This window comes from Taeniopygia guttata, chromosome 7 (genome assembly GCF_048771995.1).
Source record: "Taeniopygia guttata chromosome 7, bTaeGut7.mat, whole genome shotgun sequence".
In the NCBI taxonomy this organism is placed as follows: Eukaryota; Metazoa; Chordata; class Aves; order Passeriformes; family Estrildidae; genus Taeniopygia; species Taeniopygia guttata.
The window spans coordinates 16,100,651-16,115,672 of NC_133032.1; the positions used below are offsets into that span (position 1 = coordinate 16,100,651).

Here is a 15,022-nt window from a genome sequence, read left to right on the forward strand (position 1 = left end):
GCTGCATGTTTTACTGTAACTCCACAAGGATGTAAGAGCTCACTAGGATTTATTAAATACTCCAAAGTAAAACTAGTAGTTGTGGAGGGAAACGCCTCATAGGACCTTCTGAAGTGCATGCAAATACTAAAACCAGGTTGAAAATGGCTGAATTTCATACCTGCAGCTTATTTTCTGTGTGTCACTTCAGGTCTGTTGACCATGTTACATTTTATATGGAGAATACCAAGGCTCTGTATGTAAACAGAGGGAAGAAAGAGGAGCACAGTGTTTGTCATTGTAGATGTCAAAGCCCTGTGAGCTCCAGAATCCCCTCTTTTGATCACAGACAGTAACCACCAAAGTACTGATGCTAACAGAGTTGTTTTCAAGCTGTTTGGCAAGAAAGTGGTAGAATTCGCCCTTGAGATGCTCATGAACCATTTCTTTGCATGAGGACAGGGTACTGTTGTAACACTGCCTTCTGTGTGCCCCAGTGCTTGTGCACTTGGTGCCCAACGCACAGCTCCTGCTGCTTATGCCACCCTCCTTGGCAGCAGCTGAATGCTGAGGCTGGAGCTTCCCCTGCACGCTGCAAAGTATGTAGCCATGGTGCTCAAAAGAATTTATGCACAGAGAGAAACTATTTCTGTTTTGCTATAGAGCACTGATTTCTCTGGAAGAAAAAATCCTGTAGTAATACAAAAATTGTCAGTGGTCAGGGATGCCATGTAAGGACATCAGCAAAGCTGAACAGTTAGTGTGATTGTTTAAGATTTTGCAAAAAGACTGGCAGAAGAAGATGAAAGAAAACCTTATCACATGTTGCATGAATGGCTTCTCCCACCTCTCTTCAGAGAATCACTTCACTCATGTAGGAATCGTCATCTTCATTGCTCTGGGCTTGGTCACTGGAGATTTTGGATTTTGTTTCTGAGGAATCTGGCTTTCTAATTCATCACCATTCCCTGTACTTCTTGCTTGACCTTCAGCGGCATTATAGCCAGCAGGCCAAGTCTCTGATCCAGATATGGGGAACATGATAGAAAGGCAGGGGAGAAAGTATTTTCCATCTCTAGTAGGACCTCTCATTGCATAATCTGTCATGACTTTTTTCCAAAATAATTGATGTATAAACTTTATGAATATATAAATTATTTATAAAGCCTGGACTTCGAGTGCAAACAAATTAAGCCCCAATTTCTAGCTTTATTGGTAATCCTTTTTGCCAGTACTTTAGAGTTTGGGGGTAGCTAAACCTGAAATTTCTATTCTCTCCAGAGTTAATGAAGAAATGTCATGATTCTTTTTATCAGAGCAATAAAAAGGTAAAAGTTAATATACGAATCCTGTTAAAACATGTTCTAAGGTCTGAACACTGCAGCATTAACCAACTCTACTCTCTCATTGCCATTTAACTGTGATGGAGCAGCATGTCCCCCAATTGAGTGGCATTAAATTCTGGGACGATGACCCATGGGCACTGGAGCCAGCACTGCAGAGTCTGTGGAGCCTGGTGTGCAAAGGTGATTACTTTGTACAGCAAGCTGAGGCCACTTTGCACCTGAATGAAAGCTACCCCATGGGGATTAACAGGCTTTAATTTCTGCAACAGCTTTACTTTTAGTTGAGTTTTCTAACTTTTTCAGCTTTCCACCTGTAGTGAAACTGTGAGAGAGCATTTCCTCATTTCCTAAGATGTAAATGCAGATAAACCTGAAGTTCTTCAGTGCCTATCTTCATTCAAAGGTGCAAATTAAGCTTTTAATGTTAGGCAAAATCTCTTCAGGCTACGTGGGTTCCTGTCTTGCTCCTGTTTGATTTTAGAACTAGGATGGGGGTAATATGCAGGGACAGGGGTAACTTTCTTGTCACTTCTAATCCATCTCTGGAACTTTGTGAATCTCTGCTTTTTTCTGGTTTGGATATGGGCAGGCCTCCTGGCTGAGCTGCTCAAATCACTGTGTCCACCACTGCTTCGATCACTGCTTAAGTAGAGGAAGACCCTGAAAATGAAGCCTGCAGATATGGGGTGGGCCAGCAGCCAGAGGATACCCCATGTACCTCCAGGTCCTCCGGTTTTGGGATAGGAATTTGCTTTCCTACCATGGGTAGGGATCAGTGCTCAGCTATGGTCCTGCAGGCAGTTCTCAGAGATGCTTCTCCCTGAGGCAGCCATGAAAAGCAGGGCAGATCTCTCAGGCAGACCTGAAATACTGTAATTGTTATGATTTGGTTTTGCCTCTCTGGCAACAGATTAATTAGAAATATGTTTTTATTTAGCATACATATATTTGCTGAACTTTCAATACGTTTTTATACTAAATGTTTGAAGTATTATGAAGGCAAAGTAGTAGGGCTCTTAACTCTCCCTGTTGGCAGCAGGACCCTCTTCTGCAGGAAACCCAGTGCAGCCCCCTGGGTATGCAGCCCAGCACAGAGTCTGCATTTACAGAGAACTCGGCAGAGGCTGCGATTGGTACTGTGCTGGGGCCTTGGCTGCCCGACTTGGCAACTTCGGCTGTGCCATCTTAAAATAAGTTCTCAGTGTGCTAGTGGAAAAGGTTACCCTCCATCAAGCAGGGAGACAACACACTGCCGTTTTACTTAGCAGGGCTGGCACGGGAACTACCAGCCTCTGTTGGCGGGCATGTTCACTCTGAAACCTAACAATGGCTCAGCCATGCTCGCTTCAATGGCTGTCTTTCGGAACGGTGGCAAAGTGGTGATCCAGTGTCGCTAGCAGCGCGGTAGCAGGGGCTGGGGCCGTCTAGCGGGGTTGGTGGTGGGGGCACGCACCCTGACAGCTCCTCTTTGCCCCTGCAGCTCCTTGGCACGGCAAGGTGGCTTCCAGGTCTGCCCCTTCTTCGTCGGCCACGGCATCGGGTCGTACTTTCACGGGCACCCCGAGGTGTGGCACCATGGTAAGTGGCCCCCGCCCTCCGGGCCCGTCCTCCCCCGCGCCGCTCCTCTCCCCCCGGGCGATGAGAGGGCCCGGGAGGGAGAGGGAGGGCGGTAAAGCCAGCAGAGCCCCACACACACCCACACACACCCCCACGCACGCTGCCGGCCCGGCGGGGCGGGGGATTGCCGGTGGGGAGAGTCAGTCGCTGGAAAGCTGGAGGGCATCCCCGGGCTCTTTCTCTGAGGCTCGCGTGGGTATTTACGAGGACAAGTCGCTCGCCAGCGGAGTTGCCGGGGCCGCTGAGCGCCGCGCACCGCCTCCCCTCCCGCTCCGGGCGGCAGCCGCCGTGTCCCGGCCTCCGCATCCCGCCGCGCCCGAACCGCGCCGGCAAAGTTTGTCACGGGGCAAAGAAAAATCTGCGCTAAAACGTTTGTTAAAGCTCCCGGCCTGAACGGAGCCGCCGTCGGGGTGGTCTCGCTGCGGCCGGAGTGGGATCGCTTTCGGCGGGTGCTCCGGCTCAAAACGGGGCTCGGATGCACAGTACCTGCGAGCTAAAAATGGGTTTAAACAAAGGGCTTGGTTGCGTTCTCTTAAAAAAAAAAAAAAAAAAAAAAAAAAAAAAAGGCCCAAAATGCATAAACGCGGTTTTTTTTTTTTTTCTTTTGTAGCCAATGACAGTGATTTGTTAATGGAAGAGGGAATGGCGTTCACAATAGGTTAGTAACTCTCTGCTATGGTTTTCTGTTAAAAAGCACACACGGAGCAGCCCAGATCTGTAACATTTCTTTATTGGGATATAGAAATAACCGTGCAGACAGGGGGACGTCAGTGAGATTGACTTCTTAGGAAATAGATTAAAATATCATTTTAAATATGCATTAGAAACTATTTGGATGAAATTATTTTCAAATTACAAGATTTAAATAATGAAATGTTAATTATAAATTTTGCTAATATTTGACTCCCGTTTTTGGCAAGGCAGAGACTCTGCCAGAACACTTGATTTGAGGAGAGTGAGAAGGATGCGATCGTGTCCACAAAGCCGAGCAGCCTGGTGGCACTTAGTCATTCACCGCCTTCCAGAGCTGCTGTTGGGTTTGGGGACTACGGCGGCAGTAACCAGCCGGAGCCTCGCCCCGCAGACTGATCGTGCTCACTTCCAGTCGTGGAGAACTGCTGGGGGAAAAGCCTTCGTTCTCACTGTGTGGCTAAATGGCATGGCAATTAGAAGGAAATAAGAAAATTGTTGTTTTGCTGATTTAATGAACATTTTACGCCTGTTAAGAAAAATCAAATATTTTAAGCTATCTGTTGTTTATAAATGTGGTTGGTGCTTTGGTTATTATCCACACGGTCTTAATTAAAGCTTGATTAAAATTCCATGCTTTTACAAAAGAGGACTGGGCAACTTCCTACCTTGCTATTTTGTCTTCCTTTTTAACTCACATTTTAGTGTGTCAAAAGAATGCCAGCCCAGGGAGATGGGACCTGTGTGGAAGGGTAGCTACCTGCTGAGATAGCCCCCTGTTCTTGATTTTTTCACAATCCACACAGGACTGCAACTAACTTTAGAATGCATTTTGTTTTTCTTGCTGCAGAGCCAATAATAATGGAAGGATCCCCTGAATTTAAGATTCTGGAGGACAAATGGACTGCAATTTCTGTAGACAATAAAAGGTGCCTGATTTTATTTTTTGGATTTCCTAAGACATGGAACTCATCACTGACAGCCCAAAAAACCCAAACAGATGAGTTTCCAGGCATGGTGAATGTGTTTTCCCCCTCAAACTGCTAAATGTGAATTTCAGATCGGCACAATTTGAACATACCCTGGTGATTACCTCAGAGGGAGCAGAAATCCTCACTAAACTGGTGGAAGAAACCTAAAGATGGAGCAAGGAGTGGAGAGACTTGCTGTACTTCTGGGATTTCAAGTTTCACTCGGGACAGAGAAGAGGTTTCTGTAATTTCTGAGGGGAATGGCTGTTGCATAAGTCACTCCAGGGGACAGAAAAAGCAATTTGAGGGGTTGGCTCTGGACATAGTTCTTTCTGTGTATTACCTGGTGAGTATTTAATAAAAGTCTAGCTTTTTTGTGACCCTTGGAGCAGCCAAGCACAGTCTACAAGTGGCAAGGGGTTTGGGTTATTTGGGGTTAGTAGCAGAAAGTGGTGCCCCTCTCTTCCAAATCCTATGTGGGGCAAATAGGTATCAGATGATACAGTCTTTAAGCAGTTGAGGACAGAGAAACATAGCATTTTCTCTTTATAGCTGAGGTATGGAGTCAATTTGTCTTTGTTGCCATTAACACAGTGCTGTTTCCCAGGCTTTAACTTCTACTAGGATGGAAAAAAGTTTCCTGAGTGTCAGGCAGAGGGATCAGACTCTTCCCAGCATCATTCCCAGCATCAATCCCCCGCTTCTTGCCTCTTTTTACGCAGAACAAAAAGTGATTAAAAATGAGATGCAAAGCACGCCTCTCCAGGGATCAATAATTGCCCTGCTTGAAAAATTAGCCAGTTTGGGGTAATCAGTGCTCTGTGGTGCCCATGTTAGTTAAGGGAGATGCACTTAACTCTACAGTTTAAGCATTTTATGGAGGCAGAGGAGTTTGCAGTCTGGAAGATGAGTCCTGACTCCTGCACAGAGTTTGGAACCAATGGACCTCATGAGCTGCAGTCTCACTCGGCCCTGTGCTCTCTGCAGTCCTGTTCTGGGTCTGCCAGGCGTGCAGGGGTTGATTTGCAATTTAGCCAGTTGCTGACCACCCGGTGGGACCAAACAAGTCTGGAATTGATATTTGGGGGCTACCAGAGCAGGACCCGGGCCTGTGAAATGTAGGGTAGCCTTGGAGATAATTAAAGGACTTCCAGAAGTTCCCCAGGCCCACGGCAACAGTGGTGCTGTTTGGTACAAATAACTTGGCCCTCATTGCAGGCAGATGGGGTCGCATGATAAGGGCTGGCCAGTTGCACATTCAGGCAACCAAAGTGGCTCAGCACTGGCTCCCTCAGTGGTCCTGGACCACTGCTTTCTTACAGCTTTACTCTGCTGTTTGTTTTCATTCAAGTACAGTGAGCTCTCAGCTCTAATAGTTTCTAACAGCAGCTTTTCAAAAAGTGGGGACCCCCTCCCTGAATACAACTAACATCGCGGGGCAGCCACTCAGCTTCATCCTCCCCGAGAGGAGCTTGGAAAGCCATAAAACCTGCAAAACAAACGATGCAGCCAAGTTTACAAATATGCAGATATTAACAGTGCAAAGGACATTCGGCATTGCCTGGAGGGACATGTATTTTGGTCCCTTACGTCCCTTCTGAGGGGCGCTGGGGGCAGCTGGGTGTCCGGCACGTCCCGGAGGCCCACCAGAGGTGCCTCCCGTGGATTTTGGCCACGCCGGGAGCCCCTGGACACCACCGCAGGTGCCAAGTTTCTCACCATCCTGCCCTTTGCCTCCTGTCTTGCTCTTACCGCGGCGTGGGATGAGGTGGGAACGGGGCAGCCGGGAGCAGGGGGACTGCCGGCAGCTCCTGGTAATCACTGCGCTCTGAAGTCCCGCCGGTAACTCTGGTGGGACTGCGAGTTTTACCGGCCGCAGCGCACTGGCGGCCAGGCGGAGGCATTGACGGCGCACCTTTGTAATCCTAATTACGAGCGAGACTGAAGAGATGTCTCGACTGTTCGGGGACAGCCGGCGCCTTGCACAAGCCCGTCATGCAGAATGCGTTGCCGGGCCAGCACCAGGAGAGTCCCGACGTGGCAGTCGCTCCCGGGGCGTCAGGACGTCCTGTGGCCGCGGCCCCTCCGCGCCCGCCAAGCCGCGCTGACCGGGACCAGCAGTGCGCGGAGGGCCGGGGAGCCCTGCTCTGCAGGGCGGGGGCGAGCAGAGCCTCACCGACTGCTCCGCGAGGTTTTGGCAGGGTTGGAGGGACTGTGGTTCGGCCCGGGACTGCTGTGTCCGGCCGATCGGAGGAGAAGACGGCAGTCCCGGCGGACGCGGAGCGGCCTCTCCTCTCTGCAGTTGTCAGGCTGAGGGGCTGAGGCCGGCGGAGGTGCCGGAGCTGCCGGGGCGCCCTGCTCCCTGCCCGGGCAAGCTCGCTGACCCGCCTCGGATGGTCACTTCCATGGCCAGCAGGGCAGAGCTGGCTGCCGGGGGGCACCGTGTGCGTGCAGAAACACCGTCACTGCCCCTTCTGCGCCAAGCCTCGGAGAGTTAGCGAGAATTAACTTCGCGCATTGCAAGCAAAAGAAAAAAACCCCAAAACACTGCGGAAAAAAAAAAAGGGGGCGGGGGGGAGAAGGGGGAAAGGAGGTAAAAGAGTCGTTAGGAAACGGGCAATTAAAACCGACAGAGCCACTAATGAAAGGGGAAAAAAAAAAAGGAGCAGAGGGGCTCGGTTGTGCCAGCTTTGCACAGTCAGGGGCCGGCTGCTTCAAGGGCCGTCGCTGCCCAAAGGAGCCTGAACACTATGCGGGCTCTGCCGGGGGTGCCCAAGCCCCGCTGCCGGCGCTAGTACCTCTAACGACATCAACACTGCGATTTGTTTTGAATGTTCATTTTTATTGGTGTTCTCCCTTTGCCAAAATGTGCTTGATTACATAGATGTAGTGCAGTGATAACTGCGCACCCTAGACAGCCTAGGTGTAACCGGGAAAGTTCAGCCCAGGCCAGATCAAATCCCAGGCTGTTTAATGCTGGAAGGCTGCATGTTGCTATTAGTGTTAAATATATGGCTAATTATGCGTATGAAAATTAAACATCAGTGTTATGCTAATGGGGCCGCCTTCAGCTGTGGATCAGAGCACTTGAGACTAGCATTTAATCAAATGAATCAGTAACTAATACATCTGCACGTGTGAACTTTCACAAGATCATTTTCCTGTTACAGTCACACCACAGAATTATGAAATAAATAATTATCAACACTTTCTAATTATCTAGCAAAGTAATTTGAGATTCATCGTGGGCTTTCTGGGGAGGATCTCCTAAGTCCCACCTCATTTACCGCTCACACACGCGGAAGTTTTCATTTTAAGCTCAAATGCGCCGTTGGGCCCTTTCAGGGCGACTTTGGTTGGATGGCTTTTTCCCTTTAAAGCAATAACGGCAATAGCCGGGCGGCGCGATAGGGAGGTGCGGACGGCGCCGGGACCCGCGGGCCGGGCCGAGAAGCCCTGCGCGCCCGCGGAGTGCGCGGGGCCTGGCGGGCGGGGGCCGCTCGCTTTGTCCGCGGGTCCCGCCGCCGGCTGCGGAGCGGGGCGGGCAGCTGCAAGAACCCCCGCAGCCCGCCGGGGCCGGCGGAGCACGGCTGCTCTCCCCTCCGCGCCGCCTTCGCGGCGAGGGGCGGAGAAGGGTGGAGGGAGTTGCGATGCCTTCCGCCAAAGTCCGGATCGGCGCGCTCGGTCGCCGGCAGCGGGAGCGGGCGGCCTGCGATGGGAGTGCGTTCCTGGGCGGCTCCGTGCCGGGGCCGGCCGGGAGCGGGGCGGGCGTGCGGCCGCCGCCGGCGCTCGGGCAAGCGCGGCGCTGCCAGCCCGGCTCTCCGCGCTCACCGGGGTCCGGGCGAGCCCCGAGCGCCTCGGACCAATCCAAAGCGATTATGCAAGACGGTGGACCAATCAGCTCCGCCGTCTCATGAATATTCATAGACTTGGCTGAGTCAAAGCTTTTAGGCGAGTTTGTGTAGATCTACAGCATCATGCTTAGACTTTTCAAAGAGACAAACTCCATTTTCTTATGAATGGAAAGTGAAAAACCCTGTTTCGCTTAAATTGGGTTCTTTCCTGTCCTGAGAAACACAACAGACCCCAAAAAGGCAAGCTGAAGAGAGAACACACACACAGACCAAGCGACAAGAAATGACCATGACTACCATGCCAGAGAGTCTAAATAGCCCCGTCTCAGGGAAGGCTGTCTTTATGGAGTTTGGGCCGCCCAGCCAGCAAATGTCTCCTTCTCCCATGTCCCATGGACACTATTCCATGCACTGTTTACACTCCGCGGGCCACTCTCAGCCTGACAGCTCGTACAGCACAGCTTCGTCCTTCTCCCGACCGCTGGGCTACCCCTATGTGAACTCGGTCAGCAGCCACTCGACCAACCCCTACATCAGTTCAGTGCAGTCCTACCCCAACAGCTCCAGCCTGACTCAGACCCGGTTAGAGGAGACAGGTAGGTGCACTCGGCTTTGGGGAGGGGGGGGAGGGGAGGAGGGAAGGCAAGGCGGGAGGGAGAGTGTTGTATTAAAAAAAATCTATCGGGGGCAAAAATTAAATTAAATTACAAAATATTAGTCAAGAGAGGCTGAGAATCACAGGGGACCAATACACAGAGCATACAATGCTTGGCTGGAAAAGAAACCAACCCAGATGTGCACGTATTAGTCTTCGTAATTATTTATTGCGTAGCGCTATAAACAATGTATGCAATTAAGGGTAATTAAACCTAAACTGCAGCCTGTAAAAATAGCAAACTTTCGCTGGGAAGACGCCTGGGCTGCCATAATCGCCCGGAGCCTTTGTTAGCGTTACTCGAGCTTCACTTTTCTTCCTTCTCATTACTGTTATTGTCGATGTTGCTGTTGTTATTGTTACTGCTGCTGCTGCTGCTGCTATTACTGTTACTGCTATTATTGCTATTCCTGCTATTATTATTATTTATTCTGCATCGTTTGTTGTTTGTAGGGGCCGAATCGGAGAAAAGCACTGTGGTAGAAGGAGGGGAAGTTCGCTTTAATGGGAAAGGGAAAAAAATCCGCAAACCCAGGACTATTTACTCCAGTTTGCAGCTACAGGCTTTGAACAGGAGGTTCCAGCAGACTCAGTACCTGGCTCTCCCCGAAAGAGCCGAGCTCGCAGCATCTCTGGGACTCACCCAGACCCAGGTACAGCTCCGATTGAGCCCCTATCCCGTGTCCCCTCCGTGTCCCCACCGTCTGAGTAGGAGACCACGCGCGTAACGCACACGGGTTCACAGCCGTGGGCAACGGGGCCCAGGGCGACACCTGTCCCGCCGCGGGGCGCTCCCGGTGCTGTGGAAGCCCCCGCAGAGCCCGCCGGAGTGGGCCCAGGGGGCTCCTGCTGGGTGCCTTGGCGTCACAAAATAACACAACAGTCGCGGGGGGAATGAGGGAGAGAAGCTGGGGGGCTGTCGGCGGGGGTCCGTCTTGCCCTCGGAGTGATGGAGGGATGCTGGACCGTACCGAGGGATGCTGAACCCTGCTCCGTTCCCCTTTGCAGGTGAAGATTTGGTTTCAGAACAAGCGCTCCAAATTCAAGAAGCTGATGAAGCAAGGAGGGGCCGCCCTGGAGAGCAGCGCCTTGACCAACGGCAGGGCTCTCTCGGGCAGCTCGCCACCCGTGCCTCCAGTGTGGAATACCACCTCCGCCTCTGGTAAGGCCTCGTCGGGGACCCCGGGCACCTACATCCCCAGCTACACGTCGTGGTATCCTTCGGCCCACCAAGAAGCTATGCAGCAGCCGCAACTGATGTGATTATATATACATTTTCCCCTAATGCAAGCACTATCGGTCCCGAAAAGAATTAAAATTATTACAGGGGGAAAAAAAAACCAAAACAAAAAAAGGAAAGAAAGAAAGAAAGAAACTAAGTCAAATAAAAGGAAAGGGGGAAAAAAAGAGGGGGAAAGAGAGAAAGAATTTTTTAAAAAAAGGAAAAACAGAACCACAAAAGAAACCCAAGCAAACAAACAAACAAGAGGTCTCTTGCCCATCCAGCCATTAGGACGCTGCACGGTAGCTCGGTGCAGGAGAGCACAGATGTGATGCGGGCCGGTTCCCACCGCTGACAGCTGACGGAGCGGCCCCGAGCACCGCACAACAGCCTGGGAGCAGAGCGAGCGCCGGCCGCGGCTTTGTGGGACAATCAGAAAAAGATGTCTGGGGGGCGGGGAAGCCCTCTCCTCTGTCCTGTCTGTCTGTCTGTGTCTGTTGAAATGTAGGTCATTTATTTACTACCCCGATCTGACCATCTCTTAAATTGCAAAGGGGAAGGAAGCTGTACAATTTACCAGAGCTTCTCTCCCGCGACATTTTCTGTACCTTTCACTATCCATCTGTATATTTTTTGTTGTTGTTAAAAGGGGAAGACAGGGGGTTTATTTATTGATTTAAATTACCACTATGAGAGTACTAGAAACGAACTCAGCTTGCTGAGTGCATTGCTTGGACGCACAGTTTAAACAAAACCACAGACGGTCCGTCGTCCCGTTCCTCCCCCCCCCTTCTCCCCGAATAAATCACGACGAGGGAAGGATGCGATTTTAACTTTTACAGTAACTTTTATACTTTGCTGGTGTGGGAAGTTTTGGTCCGAATGATTTGCATTTCTCGAGTATTTAACGAAGGAAATAAATGCACATTGTTTGGTACCCTGAAGTGGAATTACAGCAGCTGCCAGCGCTTTGCTGAGGTGAAGCAAGGCGTAGAGGACGGAACGACATCCCGGAGGGCGGCGGGGGGGACCCACCGGGAGGGCGGGCAGGCACACCGGCGCAGTCCCGGCGCGGCCTCCCCGCGCAAAGCCGGCCCGAAGTCGAAATGCACAAATCGACGTGCAGGAGCTACTCGCTGTACATATTTTATTCTTTATTATTATTATTATTATTATTATTGTTCTGTAAACATGTTGCACAAATTTAGCCTTTTTTATTATTATAATTATTATTTCTGTTCTGTTTCGTGTGGCTGTAAAACATGATGCTTTGTGTACTGAGATCTTGACATTTTACTTGTGAAATTCGGAAAATGTGATAAACTGAGCTCGACTGTGTTTAGTGTTCTATATGTCAAAGTTTAGTTTTATATTGAGAATGTTAACTTATTGCTTTGTATCTGGGGGAGGAAATGGAAAAAAACCCACACAAATCTTTGTACATAAGTTATAAAGTTTCTTTGAGACAGTAAAATTATGGTTTGGAAAAAGAGACACGCGTGCTCCCTGTCCCGTAGCGCGGCCGGCAGCGGGGTCCGGACCAGGCTCCCGTGGCCGTAAACCGGGAGGCGAGACGGAGGAGCGACGCGCCCTGGACAGGGCAGTCTGTCCCCCGTACACCCGGCCGGGCCCGGTTAGGCGGCGGCAGCCGTCGCGATGAATCGGGGACCCTCGGCGGAGGGGCTGCTCGGAGCCGGGGGAAACCGGGCACAGCTGCTGGGACGGGCAGGGGACGTGCTCAAGCCGGGAGAGCCCCGGGCCCCGTCCCAACAGCCGAGTCGGCTGTCTACCCACTCATCCCACGGGAGGCGAAGCTGTGCCGGTACCGCCGCGGTCATGCAGCCCCGGACTGAGCCGTGCCCGCTCCCCGGGCTGGAGCAGCGCCGGCACAAGCCGTGGCTATTGCCGGGGTGGGTAAAGCGCTGCAGAGCGGAGGAAGCTGGCAGCGGCTGGGCTCGGCCGGCTGCCCGTGCGCGTTTCTGCGCGCAGGATCCGCGAGGGATCTGTGTGCAGCCCCGCGGGGGCCACGCTCCCTCGCATGCCCCGAGATACGCACCCGCTCCCCGCAGCACCCGCCCCAGGCGCACACGAAACGCTCCGAGCTCCGCATTTCCCGCAGTGCCACGGCCCGAGGCTGGTCCCCAGCGGCCCGAAGTCCCGAGCGAGCCGGAGAGCTCCGCGGCCCCGCAGCGCCCCAGGACCCACACAGCTCCCGCGGCGGCTCTGCCGGTGACCAAACGCCTTTGGCCGGGCCGAAGAGGGGTGGTCAAGCAGCTCGGAGAGCTTTAAAGATATATGAGCTTCTCCTAATTCAATAACGGCTTGCTAACAGTTCAAATAGAGAAATTAACCGTTTTCTCTCAGCTAGGCGGTCTTGAGTTAGAGGCTATTATAATTGTACATTTGAAAATGTTAATCTCAATACAGGCCTAATTAATTCTGCCTTGTTGCTGACAAGTAGTTCATCAAATATCTGATTCGAAGATTTTCATAATGAGGATATTAATTAAACTATGAATAATCCAAAGGTGCTTATATTGAAACAATACCTCATTACAATGATTAAGTCCTGATTTCGAATATTATACCTTTACCAATTGTCACCCGGCAAATACAACCTTATGGATGTGTCCGTAAATGGCAAAATGTAATTTTGGGATATATTTTTCCTTGTTGGGGAAAAAAAAAAAAAAAAGTGCCCCTCATTTTCAAACACTTCTGAAATAGGTTACACACAGCTTAATGATGATCAAAATGACTCTTTTCTGCAAAAAAAGACCCCAAAGTGCGCGTACAGCTGCAAACCCAAGAGGGTCAGCATCATTTCACTGTATTCTCTTCTTGATTACAAGCCGAGCCCATCAAACACAACATAATTACAGTAATTTCAGGTTTATTTATTCTAATGCAGTTTCCCCATCTCTCTGGTAATTATGAGCAATTTTTTCGCCCAGGGAATCTTTTTGCATTAACAAAAGAGATAACGCACTGAAAGCCAAATTTGCTGTGCATTGAGAAAAGCGAAGAAAAAAAAAATAAAATAGGTGCGAGCTGCCATCTCTGCAATTCTCCTATATTGGAGCTCTGCAAATTGCTTGCAGGTGTATGGAGCAGAGCTGTCAATAGGAAGGGGCTTCCAAATTAGCAAATGCACAATGTTGAAGTAATGAAGACAGACTTAGCAAAATTGCCAAACAACAGATACCTCTTTAATATCTTCCACCCAAAAAGAAAAAGGGAAAAAAAAAATCCCCTTGGAGTGTCCCTGCGAACCCCCTTGAATAGCTGGGGATGTTGTACATGTGTCAATCTAATTGCAGAGCACAGAGCGGCCCCTGAAACTAGAAAAAAAATCAAATATCAGAGCCCAAGCCCGTTTGCATTCGGAATTTGCTCCCTTCGTTTGACAGAGGGGGATAAGAAATCCCCGCCGCCGCCCGCTCCGCTCTCCCCGCCGCCGCCCTCCTAACCCCGCTCCTGCCGCCACCGCCACTCTCATGCCAGTGAAAAAGTGCCATGTCCCCCTCTGCACCGGCGTCTTTCCCTCCCGCCTCCCGGCTCGGGACCGGGCGGTAACTCTCCCCTTCGCAAGGAACCGACAAACGCACACCACGAAACCACGGCCGAAAACGAGCGCACACCGGTGCCGGCAGCCCCCGGCAGCGCGGCAGTCCCGGGCGGCGAGTGCCCCCGCGCCGCCCTGCCCGCGCTGGGCTCCGCGCCTCGGCTCGCCTCGGCTCGGCTCGGCTCGGCTCGGCTCGGCTGTGCGCGGCATCCCCGCCGCCCAGCCCGCCGCCCCACTCCCTTCCTCGCCCCGGTGCCGCCGACGGGCAGTTTTGCGGGGAGACAGGGTCGGTGGAGCCGCCGTCGGTATTTCCCCCCTCTCCCGGCCCGCGCCCGGTACACTCACCTACCCCCGCGAGAAAGGAGCCTGTGTCGCCACCCTTACCTTCGCCTCAGTCCCCGAGGCTCTGGGCACAAGTCTTTGCTTTACAACAAACCAAAGCACCGAACGCGGCTTTTGCTACGAAAGTTAGAAGAACGAGAGAATGTGAGAGAGAGGGAAAGGATCGGGGAGGGAGAAAGAAAGCGAAAAAAAAAAAAAAAAAAAAAAAAAAAAAAGAAGCCGAGCACAATAATAATATCCTGAGAGTGGAAATGTGGATTGAGATCCCCCAGAGATGCACATGCCTCTGAGCGCAGCAGCCTTTTTGCAGCTCTGCTCTTGCAGAATATGACTGAAATTTTCTGCTATATAGCCTCTGTCTTTATAGCTGATGAAAAAAATTGCAGATTATTAGCATAAATGTTTACTCTTCATTACGCTGATGACATTGTGCACTCGAGATCTTGGTAATCTTTGGGAAAATTATGAGTAATTTTTAAAAATTTTAAAGCAGCAGCAGTTACCATGCAATTCAGGCTAATTCTGCGTAGGCTCCGAACGGATATAATTATCGAGGAGTCAAGATGTTATGCTAAAAACTATGCATTGATATTCCCATTTATTATGTACATACAACTTTGACAATGTTGATGCTTGAAATAGCAGGAAATTGTCTTGCGCAAAAATTACAGTCCATATTAGGACATGTGAAATTGCGAAGAATTATATAGTAATTGCAGGCTTTCAGATGGGAGAGCCAGAATGCTCAAACTAGTGCAAATGTGGATAAAATTACAGATCA

The 15,022-nt window shown here is 50.9% G+C and overlaps 2 protein-coding genes and 1 long non-coding RNA gene across 9 annotated transcripts in view; 2 read left to right on the forward strand and 1 right to left on the reverse strand.

Annotated features, from left to right (window-relative positions):
* METAP1D (methionyl aminopeptidase type 1D, mitochondrial) overlaps nucleotides 1-4,983 on the forward strand; it is a 43,166-nt gene extending 38,183 nt beyond the window's left edge. For 3 of the 5 annotated variants that reach the window (XM_030277457.4, XM_072932249.1, XM_032749387.3), the window contains 3 exons: nucleotides 2,806-2,903; nucleotides 3,553-3,600; nucleotides 4,483-4,983. In XM_030277457.4, coding sequence (XP_030133317.1) covers nucleotides 2,806-2,903; nucleotides 3,553-3,600; nucleotides 4,483-4,679 — 343 coding nt within the window. In that variant the 3' untranslated portion in view covers nucleotides 4,680-4,983. Of the gene's footprint in view, nucleotides 1-2,805; nucleotides 2,904-3,552; nucleotides 3,601-3,866; nucleotides 4,030-4,482 lie in introns of those variants that run through there. The other 2 variants (XM_032749389.3, XM_072932250.1) reach the window with 2 other exon arrangements.
* LOC140684561 (uncharacterized) overlaps nucleotides 1-14,728 on the reverse strand; it is a 35,971-nt gene extending 21,243 nt beyond the window's left edge. For both annotated transcript variants that reach the window (XR_012056984.1, XR_012056983.1), the window contains exons 1-2: nucleotides 14,526-14,728; nucleotides 14,284-14,358 (exon numbers count right to left, since the gene is read on the reverse strand). This is a non-coding gene — a long non-coding RNA (uncharacterized lncRNA). The remainder of the gene's footprint in view (nucleotides 1-14,283; nucleotides 14,359-14,525) is intronic.
* On the forward strand, nucleotides 8,585-11,826 carry DLX1 (distal-less homeobox 1). Of its 2 annotated transcripts, XM_030277461.4 has the most exons (4): nucleotides 8,585-9,053; nucleotides 9,566-9,765; nucleotides 10,121-10,274; nucleotides 10,619-11,826. In XM_030277461.4, the coding sequence occupies exons 1-4, from the start codon at nucleotides 8,741-8,743 to the stop codon at nucleotides 10,687-10,689; spliced, it is 738 nt and encodes a 245-aa protein (XP_030133321.1). In that variant the 5' UTR covers nucleotides 8,585-8,740; the 3' UTR covers nucleotides 10,690-11,826. The 2 variants fall into 2 exon arrangements, with proteins under 2 accessions (XP_030133321.1, XP_002198787.1); XM_002198751.7 differs by lacking the exon at nucleotides 10,619-11,826 and having other exon boundaries at nucleotides 10,121-10,430.
* Nucleotides 14,729-15,022: the final 294 nt, after the last annotated feature.